The 22,369-nt window shown below is 48.4% G+C and overlaps 2 protein-coding genes and 1 long non-coding RNA gene across 5 annotated transcripts; 1 reads left to right on the top strand and 2 right to left on the bottom strand.

The window, feature by feature from the left end:
* ZC3H10 (zinc finger CCCH-type containing 10) lies at positions 3,984-11,446 on the bottom strand. Of its 2 annotated transcripts, none has more exons than XM_003126269.6 (6): positions 11,340-11,446; positions 11,202-11,226; positions 10,786-10,808; positions 9,669-10,516; positions 8,824-8,887; positions 3,984-7,399 (listed from the first exon to the last, which is right to left on the bottom strand). In XM_003126269.6, the coding sequence occupies exon 6, from the start codon at positions 7,342-7,344 to the stop codon at positions 6,037-6,039; it is 1,308 nt and encodes a 435-aa protein (XP_003126317.1). In that variant the 5' UTR covers positions 7,345-7,399; positions 8,824-8,887; positions 9,669-10,516; positions 10,786-10,808; positions 11,202-11,226; positions 11,340-11,446; the 3' UTR covers positions 3,984-6,036. The 2 variants fall into 2 exon arrangements, with proteins under 2 accessions (XP_003126317.1, XP_020948513.1); XM_021092854.1 differs by having other exon boundaries at positions 4,260-7,396.
* LOC106507497 lies at positions 5,665-7,762 on the top strand. The gene is made up of 2 exons (XR_001303527.1): positions 5,665-5,863; positions 6,871-7,762. It is a non-coding gene; the product is annotated as an uncharacterized LOC106507497 (long non-coding RNA).
* On the bottom strand, positions 14,659-21,959 carry PA2G4 (proliferation-associated 2G4). Of its 2 annotated transcripts, none has more exons than XM_021091800.1 (14): positions 21,677-21,948; positions 20,392-20,512; positions 19,451-19,579; positions 19,092-19,197; positions 18,930-18,999; positions 18,711-18,803; positions 16,775-16,838; positions 16,470-16,548; positions 16,238-16,316; positions 16,015-16,148; positions 15,650-15,744; positions 15,402-15,529; positions 15,208-15,261; positions 14,659-14,992 (listed from the first exon to the last, which is right to left on the bottom strand). In XM_021091800.1, the coding sequence occupies exons 3-14, from the start codon at positions 19,503-19,505 to the stop codon at positions 14,927-14,929; spliced, it is 1,023 nt and encodes a 340-aa protein (XP_020947459.1). In that variant the 5' UTR covers positions 19,506-19,579; positions 20,392-20,512; positions 21,677-21,948; the 3' UTR covers positions 14,659-14,926. The 2 variants fall into 2 exon arrangements, with proteins under 2 accessions (XP_020947459.1, XP_013843758.1); XM_013988304.2 differs by lacking the exon at positions 20,392-20,512 and having other exon boundaries at positions 14,663-14,832; positions 14,926-14,992; positions 21,677-21,959.

Below are 22,369 nucleotides of genomic sequence, written 5' to 3'. Positions count from 1 at the left end.
AGCCACGCCCCCTCATCCTGATGGTTCGGGTTGGTCCGCGCCGCATAGACCAAGGTGGAGTCAAACGCTCGAAGCCCCGCCCCCTTCCGCGGGTAAGGGAAAGGGCTCGGGAGAGGCAGGACCTTGCTGATTGGACCAGAGTGCCAAGATGAGCGGTGTGGGATGGCGGGAAAAGAAGGAAAAAGGCTAAAGAGCAGCATATGATTAGCTAGAAAGAGAAGGAGGCGCGGCGTACCATTTAAAGGAGAGAGGCGGGACCGGGAGCTCCCCCACGTGGGATTGGAGTGCCTGTGGTATGACGTCATGCAGAGCCGCACCGCCAATTACTTCGTATTGGAGGCAGCTGGAGTCGCGAAGTTGAGGGGTTGTGGAGGGTCGGGATTCCCTTACACACCATTCGGACAATTTGGGCAGGATTTGGCCTGGAAATCCTACATGTTCATTTGTCAGCTTTCCCTAGTTTTCATACTTTAAGCACATTCCTTATCCTTCCCTTTTTTTTTTTTTCTCGCTGTCCTTACAAAAGGAAAGGAAATTACCCTATTTGGAATGAAAGTGTTGATGACTGACCCTGTCTATCCTGTTCCCAGTCCTCTACCTGGTCTATGGGTTGCAGCGACAGACTGGAGAAAACGAGAATCGGAGAATTAAGGGTTGAGATAATCCAGCCTTCAGGCAACAGAAGGGAAAAAAAAAAAAGGGAGTGAATAGGAAGTGAAGATTTATTTTCCTTTAGAAATCTCTTCAGTTCATTCTATCTCCAAGAGTTAATCATCTCTGTTTTAAAGATTAAAATTAAATTGGCTGGTGGGGGGCGAGGGGGCTCAGCTGCAGCAGAAACGATTACATTTTCCAAGAATTTCCTGACCCTTGACAACGGCTAGGACACTGAAGTGGGAAATCCGGAGTTCCAGTCGTGGCTCAGTGGTTAACAAACTCGACTAGTAACCATGAGGTTGCCTATCCGATCCCTGGTCTTGCTCAGTGGGTTAAGGATCCCGCATTGCCGTGAGCTGTGCTGTAGTTCTCAGACGTGACTCAGATCCCTCCTGGCTGTGGTGCAGGCTGGCAGCTACAGCTCCAACTTGACTCCTAGCCTGGGAACCGCCATATGTCACAGGTGCAGCCCTAAAAAGACAAAAAAAAAAAAAAAAAAACCAAAAAACCCCAAAAAACAAACAAAAAAAACACAACCAATAAAATGGGAATCAAGGGTAAAGAGACAATCCTGTTTCTCATTTGCCTGAGTTATAAGGAAGGTTTAGAATACAGTCAGATGTAGAACTAAATTCTACATTGCACTGCAGGTTTAGGAAGGACAAAATGCAGGGTACATTAATGAGGACTAGTGACAATGGTTAACTGGACTTAGAGGTGGAATGTTGTCCAGGCACTTAGAAACTGGACTGATTGGAAGCCCAGAAGGGACAGATGGGTCATAGATAATTACCTTTTAATGCAATATATGTGTGCCTTGTATTAACTGTTTGATCTGCAGCTATTAGATTTTATCTGGCTCTGCAGGGCAAAGATTTCGTCAGGGTGTGTTTCATCAAAACTGTTTATAACCTATCCCTGACCAGGCTTCCTCACTTAATCTTAAATTTTCTCACTTCCCTTTCTCTCCTGAAACTAACAGTATCTAAACTGCCTTTTTTCAGTTTGCAGAACTGTACAAGGAGCAATTTTCTATCTGCCTCCTATGTCCTCCATATTCTTAGAGGTGAGCAGGGAAAAAAAGAGTTCAAGGAGTTTGGAGGAGGTAAGAGTCATCTGCTCACAAACTGATCAACCAGAACTACAGCAGGAAAAGAGATGAACTTCCCCAGAGCAAAACCTTTCTATAAACTGAAATTTGCCAAACACTAGAGTATGGGGAAAGGATCCCTTAGGCTGAGGGATGGAGAGGGTAACCATGGAGGTTCCTTTCCACATGTTTCCCCTTTCTCATCCTATCTAGATCAGAACCTCCTACTGAAGGCAGTATATGGAGGAGAAAAGCTCATCCCCAGGAAGGTCTCTTCCCAGCTGGTGCCCAGGAGTCACAGAATCGTCAGCTGCAATGCAGGCACCAGAAGTAAACAGGGTGGGTCCCCGCCCATGGACAATTCTGCTGCCCAGGTGCCACCTGGTGGTGATAAGCAGTAAGTAGGTAACAGGAAAAAGGATGGCCACTTGTTAGAGGAAATGTCAGGGAGCACTGAGACTTCCTGGATTTGCAACCTGCATTTACATGTAAACTAAAGTTGCCTTCTAAGATTGGGTGTGGTAATCTGGTCCCAACCTACTCTCTAAGATGGAAGGGGCAACAGGATTTGAGGAAACTTCCTCTGTGTTATTCCTTGCAAGTTACGGCAAAGTAGTGGTCCCACTGTTGGATCCATCATTAGAAATTTCTGAATGCCAAGTCTGGAGTCAGACTGCCTGAACAGATTCCTGGCTCCGTTCCTTACTAGTTGCAGAACACTGGGTTGATTACCCTTTAAGTCTTTCTCCTCTGCAAAATGGTTATGATAATAATACCTGTTGTGTCAATGAAATATTGCATGTAAAAAGCTTAGCACAGTGCCTTGGTTTCTGTTAAGTACTCATATGTTGGCTATCTTCCTAGAACTGCTTATTTCCTGTGCAGCAAGACAGGTATCCCTTCAAATATTTGAAGACATCTATTGGGTCTCTACCCTCAGTCTTCTCTTGTCAATTTTTTTAGGTACATCACTGGTTTGCCAATGGCCCTCTTTAAGGACTATTTAGAGGAACACACAAAACTTTAGAAGTAATTCCACTCAGACATGGTAGAAATGCTATATTTACTACAATAAACAACTATGGTTCTGTTATCCTTATGGAACTTCTAGAAAGGTCCCTAAAACATAGCAGGCTCTTAATATTTATTAACTGAGATATTATGAGAACTAAGATTTTAAATGTTTGTAACTAATTGAAAGTCCCATGCTGTTCTCCTGTGAATTATTGCTAATGTAGACTTCGGCATTTGTTTCTCAGACAGGGTCAAGCAATTTTTAGGGGGAGGATCAATCCAAGTTACAAACACTTCTCAATAGGAGTACCTGTCATGGCACAGTGGTTAACGAATCTGATAGGAACCATGAGGTTGTGGGTACGATCCCTGGCTTTGCTCAGTGGGTTAGGGATCCAGCGTTCACGGCTCAGATCCCGAGTGGCTGTGGCTGTGGCATAGGCCAGTGGCTCTAGCTCCAATTAGACCCCTAGCCTGGAAACCTCCATATGCCGCAGGAAAACACTTCTCAATATTTAGTATTTCTTTGTTACTTTTGGTAACTGAGCTTTTCATATTTTTATGTAAGTTTTTTCTTTTTATTTATTTTGCTTTTTTAGGGCTACACCTGTGGCATATGGAGGTTCCCAGGCTAGGGGTCAAACTGGAGCTACAGCTGCCAGCCTACACCACAGCCACGCCAGATCTGAGCCGCACCTGCAACCTACACCACAGCTCACGGTAATACCGGATCCTTAACCCTCTGAGCAAGGCCAGGGATCGAACCTGCAACTTTCTGGTTCCTAGTCAGATTTGTTTCTGCTGCGCCACGATGCGAACTCCAGTTTTTTTCCTTTTTAAGTAAAACATAACCCTGGGGTATATCACTAGAGGCTAGAGATTTCTCTAACATGAAGGCACTAATCATCATTGATGAGGCACAAATGTTCAGTTTTGATTCCAACTCAAACTCTACTATTAAACAACTCATAATAATCATCTTATCTGCAATGACTTAGCAGATGAGAAAGAGGAAAGCAGCTCCTGAAATCTGGGAACTGGCCTGACACAGCTAGGCTTTGGACTTGTTGGGGCTAACTTGGGAAGGTAGGAAATGGTGCTCTCCTTGGGGATACAAACAGTCCCACAAAACACCAGCATCAGACAAGGGCACTCAGACACTGTGATGAAGTGAGGCAAAAAAAACAAGGTCGCTTCACAATTTTGTTTAAGCACGAAAAAGGTCAGTGTGCAAACCATAAAAGAGCAGACATCCCCTTCTCCCAGCTATTGGGTGACTGCTGCTTCATTACCTATTACAGTTCAGCTTTCACTTTAGCATTATCTGCTTCCCTGACAGCACCCAATCCAGAGTGAAGTCCCACTCCCTTGAACCTTCTGCCAACTCATTTAACGGAAGTCCAAGTCCTATAGGTCTTTTCTAACACCCTTGTGCAAGACACACCATGGTTCCGCATGGCATTCTCTCTTCATCACTGCAATGAACATTAAGCCCAACTTGTTCAACTGCAAGTATATTTCTGGTGGTCTTCAGCTGGAGCATGTTAATACAGTACAGACAATGTCTACAGTTTCCCAAATGTACCTCTTTAGAGATACTTGGCAAAAATAAATAAATAATAATAATAAAGTTAGCTTGTCGGGATTTGGCTAGGACAAACTCATGTTGGTATTTATGATAACATTTGTCTAAATGCTCATAAACCATCTCTTTTAATAATCCAGAATTGTGCCAGAAAAATCAACATTAAGCTTATCAATGTGTGGTTTCTAAAATCCACAAAAAACATTTCAGTATTTGCCCATTTGTAGTCTTTAGGTACCCCCCCTTTTTTAATGACTGGCCTTGACCTAGCCCACCATCTCCAACCCCAGGTGTAACCTGAGTGATCAACCAGACAAGAGAGCAAGAGGTAGCAGGAGATATGATGGGGTGAGAACCCAGGATCACTTTCTCTACCCCAAAATCCACTGTTCCATTAGCCTGGACACCTGAGTTGTTTCCCCTACATCAGCCATGCGCTGAGGAGGAACTGAGGTTTGCTTACTGGGACCCTTGGCCTTACTGACTCTTAATTGGATTAAAAACCTCTGTGGTCCTATGTGGAGGCAGAGGGAAGAAATGGATGAAACCTAAAGCTTGTGTCCCCAGAAGAACTCTCCCTTTCCCAGCACCTCTCAAGCCTTGAAGGCTTAAGGCACTGGTAACTGAGGAAGGGATGGGGTAGGAGGGATATTAACTGCTGTCAACAACTCAGGAAGCAACTGCCACCTGCCCTGCTCTGTTTGAATAAGGGAAGGCTCTGTCAATACATACCCCATTCCCATTTCCCAGCAAATTCACCCTCCTTAGTACTTGCCCCCCCTAAATGACCCTAGAAGCCCTGGTTACTAAGGCAACCTGGGAATAGTATATGCAGATAGAAACCAGAACAGATGGGACTATTTTTAAACTAGACTTGGTGGCTCCAATGTTTTTACCCCACAAAGTACCTTCCCCAAAGCCCCACTTGGCTTTGCTCTGGGTCCTACCCTTATTCTCTGGCCTCTGCCCAACCTACCCAAGCTATGTGAGAGTGGGGTCTTTATCCCATTTGGCATGAGATCTATTTACTGTTCCCATCTTCCACACAGAATATCTAAGCAAGTTTAAACTGCCTCCATTTGTTAAAAATAATTTTGTTTTTATTTCTTTGGAACGTGGTGGGCCCTGCCCTACGGATTTCCAGGCCAAGCCAAGGTAATGAATGCTCCCCTAGTCTTTGGGCTGGAATACTGTGGTCCCCGCCTTCCCCACGGGCCCAGGAGCAGCTCAACTAGGCCCCAAACTGTCTGAGGGCTCCTATCAGGCCTTCTCTCCTGGCCACCCACTTCCCATTCTTTCCTGGCTTTCCCTCTGGACAGGGTATTTTTTTCTTCCAAAGCCAGTGCTGGAACCTGTGCTGTGCGGGAGAGGACAAGACCAAGTATGTCCCCAAATTCCCATCAGAGGACAGCCCCTCAGCCAGTCCTTCCTCTGATGCCTTCAGTCTGCACTCCTATGCAAGCCCCCTCTGTGAGGCTTGAAGGAAGATGGGAAAAGAGGACCCTCGTCAAAGGGAGGTGAGAGAAAACACACCAACCCAACCCCTTCTCAGAAGCAATCTCCTTGTAGTCTCTTGTCCTAGTTCGCGAGTGAGCCCTTTGGACAGGGCCGGGGAGGGCTAGGCGAGTGGGTACGGGCCCCTCGACCCCAGCCCTGGGAGGCTATACCAGGGGAGTGTCCATTAGCCCCATCAGTGTGGCATGGCTGTGATACGCATGCTCTGGGAAGCGATGGGGTAAGTCACCATGGGAGTGGTGGTGTGGCTCATTGTGATTCCTGCCAAGGGTTGGGCCATCGACACAGCCACAGGGGCCACAGGAGCCACAGATACAGCCACAGGAGCCATGGAGACAGGTGGGGGTGCCATTCCCTGGGCAATTGTTTGAGCCAGAGCAGCTGACAATGGCGTGATCTCTGGGTTCAAGTGTGGGGGTGGGGGTGGGGGAGCAGCAGGAGGTGCGGCATTAGTTGGGGGAGCAGCTGGAGCTCCAGCAGGGGCCACCAGTTCTTGCTGGGACACGGGGCGAGGCTGCAGAGCCTGGCTGCTGAGAGTAGTGTGAGTCTGGGCAATGCCGTGGTTAAAAGTGGCAACAGTGCCCACGGTGGGGGCCAGAGTCTGCTCAGTCGCTGGTGCAGTAGAGCTCAGGGTCATGACCTTGGCCTGATTGCGGAACTGGGCATTCTGTTCCAGCAGTACCTCGTTGGTGGCCAGCAGGTTGCTGACCTGCTTCTTAAGCTCCTCTACCCGCTTCCTGAGCATGGCATTCTCCTCCTCTAGCAGTCTGCATTCCACCCCTCGGGGTGGAGCCAGGCTGTATTCATATGATTCAAAATGGGGGCCATCTGGGGGGCAGCATCCACCTCGCCGGCGCTTGGGGCCTGGCTCATGGTCCTCGAAGCCCCTGTCAGGGAGGTCGTAGATATCATAGAGATCATGACGTCGTCCTGGGGGAACTGGGCCTGCTGAGCCCCCACCACCAGCGCCTCCTCCACCCCGAGCATCAAACTCAAAATCCCGTTGCAGGTGACGGAACTTGCACTTGGCTCCTCTCTGGCAATCACCCTTGAGAAAGTCGCGGCAGATAGGGACCTCCTCCTTGCCATTTGGTAGGTCAGCTGGTGAAAGACCCAGGCCGGCTGCCACTTTCTGTCTCAGCCGAGGGGGAAGCTCTCCTGTCTTTTTATAGCCATCCTCATCCTCCTTGGAGCCATGGATGAATCGGCAGTTTGGACGGCTGCACTCCTTGTTCTGGAAGTCATGGCAGAAGATGAACTCATTTTTGCTCACCCCCAAGTTGGACACCTCACTCATGTCTGGATGGCGATAGCGGCAACGCTTGCCTCTCTTGCACACATTCCTCAGGAAGTCTCTACAGATGGCATCTGAGCTGGCCCCGCCACTGCCTGCCCCTGTCCCACTGGCCTCCTCGCTGCCACCGCCTCCAGGGCCTCCACCGCTGCTCCCAGTGCCGTTGGCATAGCTGTCCCGGTCAGGCATCCTGGTCCCCCCCAACTCAGGGCTTTCTTCCTTTTCTTGCCACCCTTGGTGACTGCTAGGAAAAAGGAGAACTGTGTCAAATAAAAGTCCTCCAGAGAGACCAAACTCTTCCCGACTATCGGGCAGGCAGTCCAGCAAGAGGCAGGCCAGAGGGGCAATGACTTTGGAGATGGAGAACCTAATGAGAATTCTGCCTGGACTGGCTAGCTTGTCAGAAGTCCCGCCCAGGCCCTTGTGCACCTGGTCTGGGTCAGAGTGATTCACACTTGCCTGACTAACGGAGGAGGGAGGGAGCTGGGGAGAAGCCACCTCATCTCACTAACATGCTAGGCCAAGGAGGGGGCAGGGAGAGAATAGTGCTGGATTTTATTTCTCCTTCTGAAATGACCTTATTAAAGTTGTGGAAGCAAAATTAAAACTGCTGTCGGTGTCTGAACAGGTTGAGGAGACTGGTAACTGGATAATTTAAGCTGCTGAGCTACCAGGGCTGTGAATAATGAGATCCTGGCGACAGACCCTCCCCCATCCCCTCTTCCGTGGTGAGGGCTCTAAAGTGTTAAGATCTCTAGACCCCAGGAAACCCTGAGTAAAGGGACGGGTATCACTGGCTTGAGGGCAGTCCCTAAACCTGTCACACTGTGGTATTCTCTTCCAGATCACCACCATTCTCAACTCTGTGGTGGTCAGCCCCCACCCCTCCATTTCAGGGGCTAGAGTTCTAGCTGGAATCTCCACTTAGAGACCCCAAAAGGACAAAACCATGTATGGCAGCATCAAGGCAATAGGAAGGAGTTAATTTCATAGGAACAAGTATCTTTCCCCATTCTATACCCCTCCATGGGAAGATCCCACTGACATCAAACCTCACCATTCTCACCCTATAAAGATCCTCTTTATTTATAGACTCCATAAAAGCTTTTCAAGTCTCCTCTTTCCCAAGAGAGCTCAGGAATGTCAGTCCACTGCCCCGGTTCTAGCCCTCCCTTCCCCCCACCCCCAACACGGCTAGGAGTCCCTGCTACCACGTGTCTGACCTCCTAAGCCTTTCCTAGGCAGTGTTAAGGCTCCCCCTGCTGTTCAAATGGGAGAACTTCATATCGTGTCCTCTAGCGTGCAGGGGAATCTTTCCAATTTTTTTAGCCCTTGATGGCCCCTAACCACTCAGTCCTTTACCTTGATTTTAACTTAAAGGCAAAATGAACCCTAAAATGAACTCATGCTATCAAGGACCAGAGTTGCAAGAGAATCTGTACAAGAAGGCTCCTCTTCCTCCAAACAGAGACAGTCCCAGAATGATAAAAATAACCAAGGAAAAAGGGTTGAGAAAAGAGAAGATACAAAGTTCTACTAAAAAGGAAATGACCTGGGGAAAAATAAATGGCACCTATCCAAGCCTGATCCATGTTGCAAGTCCCACCAGAAGCAGATAATCAGATACCATACTCTTGCCCACCCAACTCTCCCAGGATTGTTAGATACCTGAGGTAGCTCAGGTGAAGTCCGGGGCTCCTGTGGGTCTCCACCTCCACATCACTGCTGGGTTCTGAACAGGAGAAAAACAGAGACTTGGGTGTGAGAAGGGATTAGAACAGAGGACTATGGGGTGGTTACAAGAATAAAGTCTAATCAAATGGCAAGAGCTCTGGGAACTAAGATTTCCTTAGGGTACAAATTGAACTTCACCTGTCAAAGGCAGAAGCTATCAGTAAGAAGAGTATAATAAGGAACAGAACAAATTTGGACAGCCTAGGAGGATGAGTTGGAAAAAAACCAGTCCTGAGTGAACAAAGGGTGAGGGGCGTCCTGCCCCAAGATGAAGGAGGATGCGTGGATCGTAGCCTGGTCTAGGGTTGGCGTTAAGAACTCCGAATAGGGAGCCGTGCAAGGGCAGCGACTGACAGCGCAGTGGGATGGCAGATTAGACTTGGGGGCGGTGATTATGACGCTTCGAAACACCCCAGAGTTTGCGAAAAGTCCTAGGAGTTTCCCAAAGCAAGTCTTCTAGTCTGGCAGGTTCCTGTGCAGTACCGCCAGAGCTCAGCCGGGGACCAGGTGAACAGGACACTAGAGGAGCACGAAGTGAAGCGGGGAGGGGGACTCCAGGTGACATGAGGCTGAGGGGATGGGCAGGGCTGTGACGTCACGGAGCTGGCGTTTGCTCGCAAAGCGGGGTCAGTCAGAAAAGGGGTTCAGCCCTAGGACGTGAGGCAGAGGAAACTCAGTCCTGGGGGGCCTTGTGTAGCCCGGCCGAGCCCAGCCGCTGGGCCGGCCCCGACTCCTCCCCTCCGGGCGCGGCCTCCACCTAAGTCTCCCGCCTCCCTCACCTGCCGCCGCCGCCGTAGTTGCTGCTGCCGCCTGCCGGTCCTCTAGCTTCGACAAAGAGCCGCCTACCCTATCGCCCTTCCGCTTCCTGCGGAAGAAATGACGCTCTAGCCGCCAGACCCGGAACTATACTCTATGGCTCACGAAGCACTTGCGCGATTAGCCGCAGGAAGTTCCCAGCAGGCTTTGCGTGTCACCATGGCAACCGGACCCAACAGCACAGCAAAGAGCCCCAAGCGCGGGACGTAGCAAATGTAGCCCTTTCGGACGATGAGCGGAACTGTTTGCCCACACGCCGGCGAAATCAACTTGAAAGCGGTCCCTGACGTGTGTAACGCCCTTTCCAGGAAATAAGAGCCACCCAACACTCCAGCAACTCCCAGGGTCCAGAACCAGTCGGCCAGGGGCGGGGCCCGCACCCCCGACTCAGTGTAGATATTCTCTAAAGCGAGTACTCATACAGAACACCCCAGCCAATGAACCATAAAAACCACATCAACAGACAAGATGACTTTTTTTCTTCAGCTAAAACAGCAGATAATTTATTGTACACGTGTTACATTCAGCCACAACTGAGAACAGAACTAGTCCAGAAAGTCACAGGTCCAGGGCAAAAAACCAAAAGGGACCATTTTGATATGAGCAAGGTGGGTCTCAGAGTGGTCCAGGCGATCAGAACGGCGAAAAGTTGTTATAGATCCATTGAGACAAGTTCTAGACAGAAGGCATGCAGTCCAACAAATTGTACCAACGTCCCTGGCCTCTGGGATTTCGTTTCTGCTCCTGTGGCTTCCACGGTGTACAAGTTTACTTGGACCTCTGCCTCATCTTTCTTCTTTTGCGCTTCAGCCTGAAAACCAGACACGAGAATGCACCTCCTGCCCACAAACCCAATCTTCTTTCCCTCCCATCTAAAATGTGCATACCATACAAGGGGTGGGTAAAAAAAATCAACGAACACTACGGTTCTATCCTCTTGTGTCCAATCCCTGGTTTTGCCAAGTCAATGCTCATGTTTTTCATCTTAAGCTGTTTAGATTTCTAAACCAAATGTTCCTCCCAAGCTTCGCCCAAGGTGTGCTCCAGTTCCCCCACCCTGTACTTGCAGTCTCAGCATACCTGCGCATTCGCTTCTTCCTCCACTGTCAACCGATCACAACCAGAAGCAGAGAATAAAACGAGATATCATTAGTTGTAGCAACGAGTTTAGGGAGGAATATAAATAGTGTAATTTTTAACCAGACAGGTTTAACCACTTAGGAGGACTTAGTCGCAGTAATCACATCAACAACTTGGACTCCCACCCGGATCCCCGCTGTAAAACCCCAATCCCGCATGCGCTATCCTATTCCCGCTCTCCACCCCCACTTAACTCCCAGCTTCTGCTTCTCCCCAAACTATCCTCCCTGTCCCACCAGCTCTTGGGCACCCTTGAGAACCTAGCGATCCGAGAACGATGGCGGACTTCCCTTGCCTGGGTCTCCCCTGCAACTGCCAATTCTTAGAGCCTCAGCTCACTAACGGGGACTGCTTACCTTCGCTCTCATGGCGCGGAGGTTTCTACGGGTAAAGAAAAAAAGTCTACAGTTAGTTCGCTGTAATGATGGCAATCGCAGAGATCAGATGTTTACGGATTGTACTCGGAACCGGAGAGAGCCCAAACCGAGACTCACCTCAGAAGATGGCGCTAAGGCCGAGAGAGCGCTAGGGGCCCGCCTACGGATATTTAATGCAATGCTCGGTGTCGTCACTTCCGTGGTCTCGCCCTGCCCCCAGGGGCGGGGCTGCGGGAGGGTAATAACAATAGCTTTTGGCCCTTTGGGTTCGTGGTAAGTGTTTGAGTTGGGACAGTTCTCTTGGAAAATAGACTATTTTGAGTGTGAGTTACAAAATTTCCCTTCCCCAGGTTTTATTATAAGGATACTATATTATTTAAATATGAGCATGTATTTCCAGTAAGAGACCCAGAAGTGCAGAAAAGCGTAGGTTAGTGACTTCCGTCTTCCCTCTCATTGCTTCATGGGAGTTGCAGTTTCCCGGCGACACCCTCCATTTTACTGTGGATAGATGCAGAGTTTACAAAAACTGGTTTGCCTTATGTTCTGAACCTAAGTTGCTGCAGGGAGATTCTATTTCGGAACTTCCAAAGGTTCTAAGATTCCAGAACGTGGAAGGATGTAAAGTGGGGAGTCGAGAAAGCTTGTCATACTACAGAGACCTTTGGCACTATTTAAGATAGATCAACTCTTTTTCTAGCCAACTCCAACGCCTGAGGCAGAATGTCACTAGATTCCTGGCCACAAAGCATCTGGCTTAGAATATACTTAAGTGATTCTCCCTCTACACAACGTGAAGATCAAATCAAAGAACAGAAGGGAAGCTAGCTAGGATCGGCTAGACATTTCTTTAGGACAAGAATGGTATTTGATGGTAAGATAACTTGCCAGTCTCCTCGTATGATTGGGTCAGAAGCACCCAGAAAAAGACTCCCAAAGATTTGGTTACAGGAAACTTGAGTTAGGATGAAAGGGAACCTTTAATCATGCAGACTTCGCCTTATTCACTGTAAAATACAGTAAAGGCTTATTATAATCCTTTTTTTTTAGTGGTTTCCTTTTATAACCTTTCCCCTTTTTAGCTCTGGAAAAAAAAATATCTAAATTTAGGACCCTTGTTCCAAGTGCTTAGGTGGTTTTAGTATTATCTCCATCAGAATGTAAGTTTTTGGTTTTTTGGCCCCGCCCACTGCATGCAAAAGTTGAAGTTCCTAGGCCAGGCAGGCCACAGCAGCGACCTGAGCCACTGCAGTGACAACGCCAGATCCTTAACCCACTGCACCACCAGGGGAGCTCCTAGAATGGAATAAGTTTTTGAAAACAAAAATAAAAACCCTAAGAGTTCCTGCCCCAGTGCAGTGGGTTAAGAATCCAACAGCGGGAGTTCCTGTCGTGGCGCAGTGGTTAACGAATCCGAGTAGGAACCATGAGGTTGCGGGTTCGGTCCCTGCCCTTGCTCAGTGGGTTAACGATCCGGCGTTGCTGTGAGCTGTGGTGTAGGTCGCAGACGCAGCTCGGATCCTGCGTTGCTGTGGCTCTGGCGTAGGCTGGCAGCTACAGCTCCGATTAGACCCCTAGCCTTGGAACCTCCGTATGCTGCAGGAGCCGCCCAAGAAGTGGCAAAAAGACAAAAAAAAAAAAAAAAAAGCAACAGCAGATCAGGTTGCTGCAAAGATCCAGGTTCCATCCCTGGGTGAGGATTAAAGGATCCAGAATTGCTGCAGCTGTGGCTTGGAATCAATCCCTGGCCCAGGAATTTATATATGCCGCTGGTGCATGCATTAAAAAAAAAAAAAAGTTTCCTCTGTGGCACAGTGGGATTGGTGGCGTCTTGGGAGAGCTGGGATGCAGGTTCAAGCCCTGGCCCAGCACAAGGGATAAAGGATCCCGAGTTACAGCGGCTGTGGCTTGGGTCTTAGGTCTATAGTGCAGCTTGGATCTGATCCCTGGCCCAGGAACTCTGCATGCCCTGGGGCAGCCAAAAATGGGAAGAAAAACAAGACAAACAAACAAAACACCAGCAGAATTACTTTGTATCAAGTCCACTATGATTTCACCTGTTGCTTTCTAGTCTATAAGCTCTATATGGTTTTATTCAGTATAGTATCTTCAAATCCACAATGCCTCCAGTGTAAAATGCTCTAATAAATTGCCACCCAATCTCAGACTGGCCCTGAAAAATTGCCTAATTCTAAAGGCATTCTTCCTGGCTTCCTAAGTCAAGAAAAAACACTTGCATAGTTATTATTTTTTTCTTTCTGGCTGCACCTGTGGCATGTGGAAAGTTCCCTTGCCAGGGATGGAAACTGCCACAGCAACAACTCAAGTCGCTGCAGTGATGCTGGCTCCTTACCCACTGTGCCACAAGAGAACTCCCAAGTGTTCTTTTTTTTTTTTTTGCAGTAAACATTAAGTGTCCTGAATGAAGTGTCAGCAGCAAGCAAAGGCTATGTTTTTACTTTAGAAAACTAAACTCCCATTATAAAATTTACTCTGAATTTGCAGAACCCAGGATTTAGGATTTTTTTTTTTTTTTTAAAAAGAAAGGTAGAATATGGCTGTAGAAAACTGGTTTCAAATGATCCTTTCAACTCACTCCCCCACCTTCATCAAATAAGTATCATAGAGACACAAGATTATGAGCAAATCCAAATTTATTTTAATGCCATGTCATTTTCAATGTTTAAAAACCTCATAAGTTAGCAGGAGCCCTAGTTCCCTGGGACAGCATGCCAGAGGTACTGCAATTCATCACCTTTGTCTCCAAACCCCTAGCAATTCATCCAATCTGAGTCCACAGCTTCAGAAAGCCAGGAGTTTTGTCTCTTCAGTCAGTCTGCTCTTCTGGTTCCTGGTCTTTCTTTCAAGGAAGGGAGGTCAATATATTTCAAACAGGGAACAAAACCACAATTGAGCTTCCAGCTCAGGCTTCTAACATGGAGCAAGGGAAGAACCCTGCTGACTCCAAAGAAATGGGACAAGGTTGAGATGGATTACTTCTTTACAGCTTTGTGGAAGTGGGGAGGGGGGGAGTCCTGCAGAATAAAATTGACTACAAAGATTTACAAATGAGGATCCATTTGATAGATGAGAATCCCTTGGCAAATAAATGCAGGCTCCAGCTCCTAAAAACAGGAGGGGCCTGACTAGATAGCCTGGATCATAAAAGGAATCTGCCACATGTGAAGGAAAACAAATTTGAAGAATAGCTCCTTCTCTATTTTGAGGCCTGATAAAATACGTGGGAAGAGTGGGAAAAGAGAGGAACAAGGCCCAACAGATGGGAAAATGTTGCCGTTGGAGTGGTATAAAAACATTTCAGCTGTTTTTGGTGGTGGTGGCTACTTTAGCCTCCTCCCCGTTCTGTTGTAGGGCCATAAACCTCGACCAAGCAGAGAACAGTAGAAAAAGGCTAGAAAGAGGGGCTTGAAGACGATGGATTTTGACTCCTGATTTTATTATTCAATTTCTCTTTTCTATTTAAAGTAGTCTTCGGTGGCTGGGAAGCCTGGCCTCCCAAGACCAGAGTCAGTTGGAGCTGGTTGTTGTTGGAAGGGGGCTGGGCTGGGGGCTGGGAGGAGGACAGGGAGACCCCGCTCTGCTGGCGGTCCTGGGTGGAGAAGACGAACTGCACTTCACAGAGCCTGGGGTGTGGTGGGAAGGGGATGAGGCAGGAGTAGCAAGCTGGGGAGATGGGACCCACCTCAGTCCCCAGCTTCATTCTCTTCTAAAGTTTCCCCACTGGTGGCATTCTCTGCAGTCTTAGAGGCCTATATTCATGGAAAGGAGAGGGAGATGTGTCAGTTTCCAACAACCTGGGGTAGAGTCTGGGGGACCAAGGATAAAAATAGCCTAATTCTCTAGGCCAGGGCTGAGAAGGGGGGAAATAAAGGACATACAGAAATCTCTACGCCCACACGACCCTGGAAGGTGGAATCAAGAGGGATCAGGTTCACCCTGCCAGAGAGGGAGAATCATAACAAACCTTCTTTTTTTTCTTTTTCTGGGTTTTCCGACTTGCAGAACTCTGGAGGAGGGCCTGGAAAATAGGAGGAAGAAGGAAAACAAATTTTCCCAAGGGCTACTCTCAGCACCGTAGCTCTTCAGGACTTTCCTGTCACCTAGTCCTCACTCCCAGGCCAAGTGCCACATACTTGCCTCTTTCCACCCCCCACTAACCTTGAGCTCTGCATCCTGGACCTCCATCTCGGACTTGTAAAGGTCGGGCTCAAAGGGACCACTGGTTATCCGCATGGGGCCATTGGGCATGAGTAGAACTGTGAATTTAAACTGGGCGACAAATTCACCTGTGAGAGAAAGAAAGTGTTTTGATAAAACATTCCCATGTCACAGTCTTTTGAGGAGCCAGAGGAAGGAGGGGACCACAATCAGGGGCTCCACAGTGCAACTCTCTTCTTGGGACTCACCCTCCTTCTCATAGAGAACATTAAATGGTTGGAGCAGTTCATGTTTGGCGCACTCCACCACACCCATTCGGGCCTTCTTCTCATCTTCAAATGCTCTGGGGAGAGAAAGACAAGGTCAGGTACCCTTAACCTCCCATTCTGCTCATGTTTTAAAATAACTCCTATCCTCAGGCAGAAAGGCGTAGTAGGACTGCTTTTTCATACTGCCTTCTAGGAAAGGGGGAGACGCACATGCACAGGCTGGAGCTACAAGTCTAGGCAGGAGGGGAGAGGGAGGGCGGGCTGGGGAAGGAAGAGTGTCCCTGGGTGTGTGGGCCATGCTTCATCCCAGGTCCAAGCCTTGTCCTTGCTAAGTGTAGTTGTACCTTAAAGTAAAAGGCATGGCATCGAAACGTCTTTCGACCTCACTGAAGAAGGCACGTGAAGTTTTCATTTTCAGGCCGTACTGCTTAGAAGGGTCTCGTTTGTAAATGGTGGTTCTTTGTCCTGCATCCTTGGCCTAGAAAAGTGAGATCACATTTTGGTCTGGTGCTCTGGGAACACACCCTCAGCCAGCCCTCTTTGCCAGCTCCAGTCAACACTCCTCACCTTGCCCTCTCCTGAGCTGACGAGAACATCCACAGCATAGACTTCATGTACCTCAAATTCAGCTTTTTCATGGTCCTTCCTAAAAGGAACCGAAAGGGAACTGTAAAGAGCAATACACAGTTCCTGGAGCTTAGAGTAGAAGGTGGACAAGATTAAAGATCAGCCTGGAGTACAGAAGGCGTTCCTGCCTACTTTAGTATGGCAGAAGGTAAGGGACAGGATGGGCACCTACTTCTGCTGGTCTGTGGGATTCTGGATAATGGTTTTCTCTCCATCGATGACGTGCTGCTTTAACTGGTGTGACAGCATACCTGTGGATAGACAGGGCCTATGGTACCACCCATCTAGAATCAAAAAAGGTTTCCAACCTACCCACCCACCCAAGGAGAACCGTGGGCCAGGCAATGAGAGCCCAGGGCACTGAGGTTTTGGGCTTGGCTTGTAACAACAGAGCCAGGATGGATCCTCAAGGGAGCAAAAGTCTTAAGTCTGTTAAACTACCTAGACACCCTCCAACCCTGCTATCTGAGGTCTCACCTTCTATGGGTGTGCAATTAAATGAGTGGGCAACTTTGTTCCAGGCTTCTGTCACTTGTGTGTTCTAGAAGTACAAGATCAAGTAAAAGGTAAGATACTGGAGCTGGTAAGATGTCATGAAAATAAGAAGCATAAAAGAATGGAGTTCTGATATCCTCCAGAAGATACAATTCTCAGGAGTTCCTGTTGTGGCTCAGAAGAAACAAATCTGATGAGCATCCATGAGGGTGCAGGTTCGATCCCTGGCCTCACTCAGGGGGTTAAGGATCCAGCACTGTCGTGAGCTGTGGTGTAGGTCGCAGACGAGGCGTGCATCTGACGTGGCTGTGGCTGTGGCTGTGGTGAAGGCTGGTGGCTACAGCTCTGATTCAATCCTTAGCCTGGGAATCTCCATATGTTGTGGGTGCAGCCCTAAAAAGACAATACAACAACAAAAAAATACAGTTCTCATTGGTTTTCCATTTCATAGCCCTACAACCTAGAAATCACATTTGTGTACCATTTTACAAAGCGCTTTCACGAAGATGGTCTACTTAGACAACAATCCTGGAAGATGAACAGAGCAGGTCTCTATCACAACCTAGAGGAAACTGATGTTCAGAAAGGCTAAATGACTTGCCCAGGGTTCAACCAGTTAACTGAAAGAATCTGGTATAAACCTAGGTTTTCTGACAATAGTCCGGTGGTTAGTCCATTAGGCATGGCATTTTAACCTACCTAGCTCTTATTTTCCCCTTCTTATCTCTTTCAAATATGATCTGATCCTCACCTAAACTACCATTCAAAAGAAAAGTAAATTATCAATCACAGCTATTATTAAACTATACGCCAGATACTGTGATAATCACTTTATGTGGATCATCTCAGTACTCACAACCCTGTGAGAATGAGGGATAAGTTAAATTTTTTCCATTTTACAGACAGATGAGGAAATAATGTGTAAAATCATAGCTAACACAACATTCACTATGTGGAAGGCACCGTTCAAAGTGCTCTATAACAGCTCTATGAATTAGGTATCAATATAGGAAAGCTACAACAGAGATTTAAGTTCAAATGATGCAATTAAGTAACAATGGGGACAAATCGATGAAAAGTACCAAAAACAAACAAGAGCATAGAAAAGGAGCAACAAAAAGAGAAAAAAAGAAAGAGGATGCTCTAAGTATTAAATAGGTCTCTGGAAGCGTAAGTGTTAGAGAAACGTCTCCACTGGTAACACACCAAATTCATGAGAAGGGTGATCCCTGAGCTTCCTAATATTGTCACGCGAGGGCCTCCGGCCTCTCTTTGCCACTGGTTTATTGATACTATCATGAATCTTGTTTTATGAGCTTCTAAAATTGAGTTTCTACATATGTTTTATTGTATGCTATCAATCTCGAATTATTTGGGGGAAAGATGCACAACCAAAACATGAAAAGAGAAGGATCTCTATGGGCTCCATGAGGAAGGGGCCACATATCCCCTTACACCCAGCATGAAACCATGCATCCATCTAAGGCAGGCACTCAGAGTTAAATTGTTTGGTATTAAGCTCTTTGTTCCTGCCTCTTCTCTTTTAGAAATCCCAACCTAAAATGTAGCTGATTTTAAAAAAAGTTGTTGGGGAGTTCCCATCGTGGTGCAGCAGAAATGAATCCAACTAGGAACCATGAAGTTGTGGGTTTGGTCCCTGGCCTCGTTCAGTGGATTGAGGATCCGGTGTTGCTGTGAGCTGTGGCATAGGCCGGCGGCTAAAGCTCCGATTGGACCCCTAGCCTGGGAATATATAAACTCCATATGCCACGGATGCGGCCCTAAAAAGCAAAAAAAAAAGTTTGTTTTAGAAGGAGGCTGTAAGAGAAGTTGGCAGTTCAATACAGAATAGCTACATGCAGATGCCTCATGCACCCCTGGCTCTATCAGCCTTTGGAATTGGACTAAAACAGCTTACCTGGTTTCCAGGTTTAACAAGGCGTAGGGCAGCCTCAGCACAAAGGTGAGCTGCCTTAATGACATCTGCTTTCCGCCCTGTTACTTGGGTTCCCTGTAGATAAGGAAATGCAGTCAGTGCCTTCCTGGACCAGTCTTTAACTCAGCTGGTCATTCAGGTAATATCTATGTACCCTTACGTAAGGGCAGCCAGTGGTCAGGAGAGAAGCAGTTCACTTACCAGAGCTACATCAACCACAAAAGTGTGAGCCACATTAGCGATGAAGCCATCCACGTGGACCCCAAGGTCACTGAAAGACAAGAGCAGAGAAGAGCATTAGCAACCGGCACTACTGTGAATGCTTAGGACAAAGACAAGTGCTCTGAAATGGCTTAAGCTTACATTTTTACCAAGTCACCTTCCTTGAGAATATAGTCCTGGTCGCTCTTCAAAGGGGAGAAGTGACATACACAGTTATTTACTGAAATGCTGGTGGGAAAGGCAATACCTGTAAAGAGACAATCAGCCTTATTGCCTTGCGTGCTCTCTTAGAGGCCTGCTGCCCCTCAGAAAGATGAAAGAATTTTCATCAGGGTCTTGCCTAAGTTTAATCAGTTTGGATTAGATGGGAAACTGCTTGAATCCCCCTTATCATTCCAAATATCTCAACCAGTGCTGGAGCTGGGGGTGCATCATTATAATAAAACAAACAGGACTGAATAAGGGTCAAATGCAGGAAATTAGTGGGGGATTATTTTTACCTTTCTTCATTTCTTTTTCTTTCTTGAAAATTTTCCCTGTCTCTTCCATTATCATGGCATCCCCTTTCTCGCACAGGCTCAGTACCGACACACCTGAACAGGAAGCTTCCACCAAAGACCGAAGTACCCCTGGGAACAGAATCCCATTGGATCAGTCCTGCAAGTGTTGTCTAAGTTACCATCTAAGCAATACCTCAAAGCTAAACATTTCCTGGTGCCATTGCTTTAAGGATGAAAGAGAGAACAAGTTGTGCCTCTTGGGAGTTCCCATGGTGGCGCAGTGGTTAACGAATCCGACTAGGAACCATGAGGTTGCGGGTTCGATCCCTGCCCTTGCTCAGTGGGCTAAGGATCTGGCGTTGCCGTGAGCTGCGGTGTAGGTTGCAGACGCAGCTCGGATCCCACATTGCTGTAGCCCTGGTGTAGGCCGGTCGGTGGCTACAGCTCTGATTCGACCCCTAGCCTGGGAATCTCCATATGCCGAGGGAGTGGCCCTGGAAAAGGCAAAAAGACAAAAAAAAAAAAAAAAAAAAAAAAAAGTTGTGCCTCTTGGAATGTACTTACCTATCCATCTCTAAATTGCTACCTTCCTTTCCTAAAAAGAGCCAACACTTCCTTATACATTGTGACAACTGGTGACACTGTATGCACTGTCTGTCTCCCTAGGCAAGGCAGACTTTCCCAAGATGATAGCTGAGGTGTGCAGGACAGAGTCATGAACTTCAAGGAGGTTCTCAGCAAGGTATCCAACACACTGGCAAAGCAGACTGGGGGAAATTTATAGGCGTCAGGGACAACAGGAGGGCAGACATAGAATTGCTGACCCGAAGCTGATGCATTGTTAAATGCTACCTTCTTCCCTTCCCAGACACCCCAATTAAGTGTTAGTAATCTCAATATGTAGACTTATTTCTTTATATAACAAGTCAAGGAGACTTAACCTAAGGTCTCTGGGCTTCAGCAAGCTTGGGCTTATAGCTTTTAGCAGATCTCAATGAGGTATGTGACCCAAAAGAGTTTCCAACTGGTATCTGGAATCCCAAGTGCCTCAGAAGTTATAAACTGCAAGAGGAAAAAAAAGTTTTTCTGTTTTCAAACCACTAAATGTCCATTATGTTATAAAGCATTGTTCTGTTCACTGGATATCCTCTCCAAGGCCCAAAGTGAACTATAGGTTTGATTTTTGTGATCCAAGTTTTGGGGATTTTTTGGAAGTTTGAAAAACTCAGGTTTTTAGCCATAGGATCAAAGGCATCCTAAATACCTATCTTTACTGTCAAAACCATTTAAAAGCCCAAAGACAAGCATCTTCTGTCCCCTAACTGGGTTTTAAATCGCAAAGAGAGAAAAGAGAAAGTGAGACATCTGCCTAGAGTGGCAGGCAGCTGCTGAGAAGTCTGAGCGAGCCCCCATAAGGATAACTTCCGAGATCCTATAAAGTCAGTCTCCCCTTTACCAGTGCTCTACACAGGTTTGCCTGGTTGGGGTGAAAAGAACCTCAAAACACTCCTAGAGCTGTCAAACCCCTGAGAGCAATCAAATTTGACAACTAACTAAAGCTATCTGCGCAGATTGGAGATGATAACTTCAAGAACAACCAGATACGTCTCCAAGAGTTATGTTAGGGGTTCTCCAGGGGTACCCTCCAACGGTCCCTGAGCTGGCCCAAGAGTAGAAGGCGGCCCCCTCCAGGGAGGGAGCTGAAGTAAAGAACGAAAGACTACAGCAAAGCACGTGGTAGGGAAGCTAGTGTCAGGGACTGTAGCGGAGGAAGGGAGCCGGCGATCCGCTGGGGACCCGGCAACACGTGCCGGCTAGGCTCCTGACGGCGGGGAGCAGCGACAAAATAGAGGAGCGTTTCGTTTCCGAGGTGGCCTCCCTGCTGCCAAAATCAGAGGCAGAGATCCAGACAGAAGGATGAAGAGCAGGACATACGCCCTGCCTCCTTACCAAGGGCCTAGGGTCGGAGCCAGCCGGGGCCCCGCTCTGCGCTCTTCCCTGCCACCCGCCTGCATCTTCACAGACTCCAGCCCAGGCCTAGCCGCTCAGGTCCCAAACGCGATAACGAGCCTTCCCACCACGCCAAACCCAGCAGACCCGCGGGGGGCCCTCACTAGCCCACTCTGCATGACCCCACCGCTCCAGCCCCTCACCGGCTCGTCAAGCACCGTCCCCCTTGCCTCTCCCTCCCAGCCTCGATCTCCGGACCCCCGAGGCCGCACTCACGGTTGGCGATGTCGCCCCCCATCTTATACTTGGTCACGACCAGGTCCTCGGCGATAGTCTGCTCCTGTTGCTCGTCCTCGCCCGACATCTTCCCACCACCACCACCGCAGCCTCGTTTCTCCTGAGCCGCTGCCTCTGTCGCCCTTCCCAACCACAGGCTGTGGCCAGAGCCCCTTCGATCCGCGAGGAGAGCGCGAGCAAAAGCGCGAGCAAGCTAGGGAGCGGGCGGGCGAGAGCGAGAAACTGCGAGCGCGCGGGCTGATGCGCAGGGCATGCTGGGACAACGAGTCCCTCCCGCCGCCAGCCTCTAGCTGCCCTCGCGGACTCGCGAACTACAATTCCCAGCCTGCCTTTCGCGCCCCTAAGCCAGGCCCTGGGGCCTTGCCCTCCGAGGGCCTCGCACGCCGGAATCGCCAAGCACGCTGGGAAGGGTCAGGCTCCGGCGGGAAGGCGGAGCCGTTGGAGAGCATGAGGGGAAGCGTGGTCTCTCCCGGAAAAACCATATCCACCAGGAGCGCTGAGCGAGAACCCGTAATAGAGGGAGGCGGGCTAAGGGAGAAGGGGGCGGAGCTACGGCGGGGACGTGGGTTTGGAGGCTGCGGGGCAGGGTGGAGCAGAGACGAGTGGGGGTGATTGTATCAAGGGCGGGGAGGCTGGGTACGCCCTTCCTCGGATCCCTGGAGCGGCAGGCGG

The sequence above is a fragment of the Sus scrofa genome, chromosome 5 (genome assembly GCF_000003025.6).
Source record: "Sus scrofa isolate TJ Tabasco breed Duroc chromosome 5, Sscrofa11.1, whole genome shotgun sequence".
Lineage (NCBI taxonomy): Eukaryota > Metazoa > Chordata > Mammalia > Artiodactyla > Suidae > Sus > Sus scrofa.
This window is presented reverse-complemented; position numbering and strand designations above follow the sequence as displayed.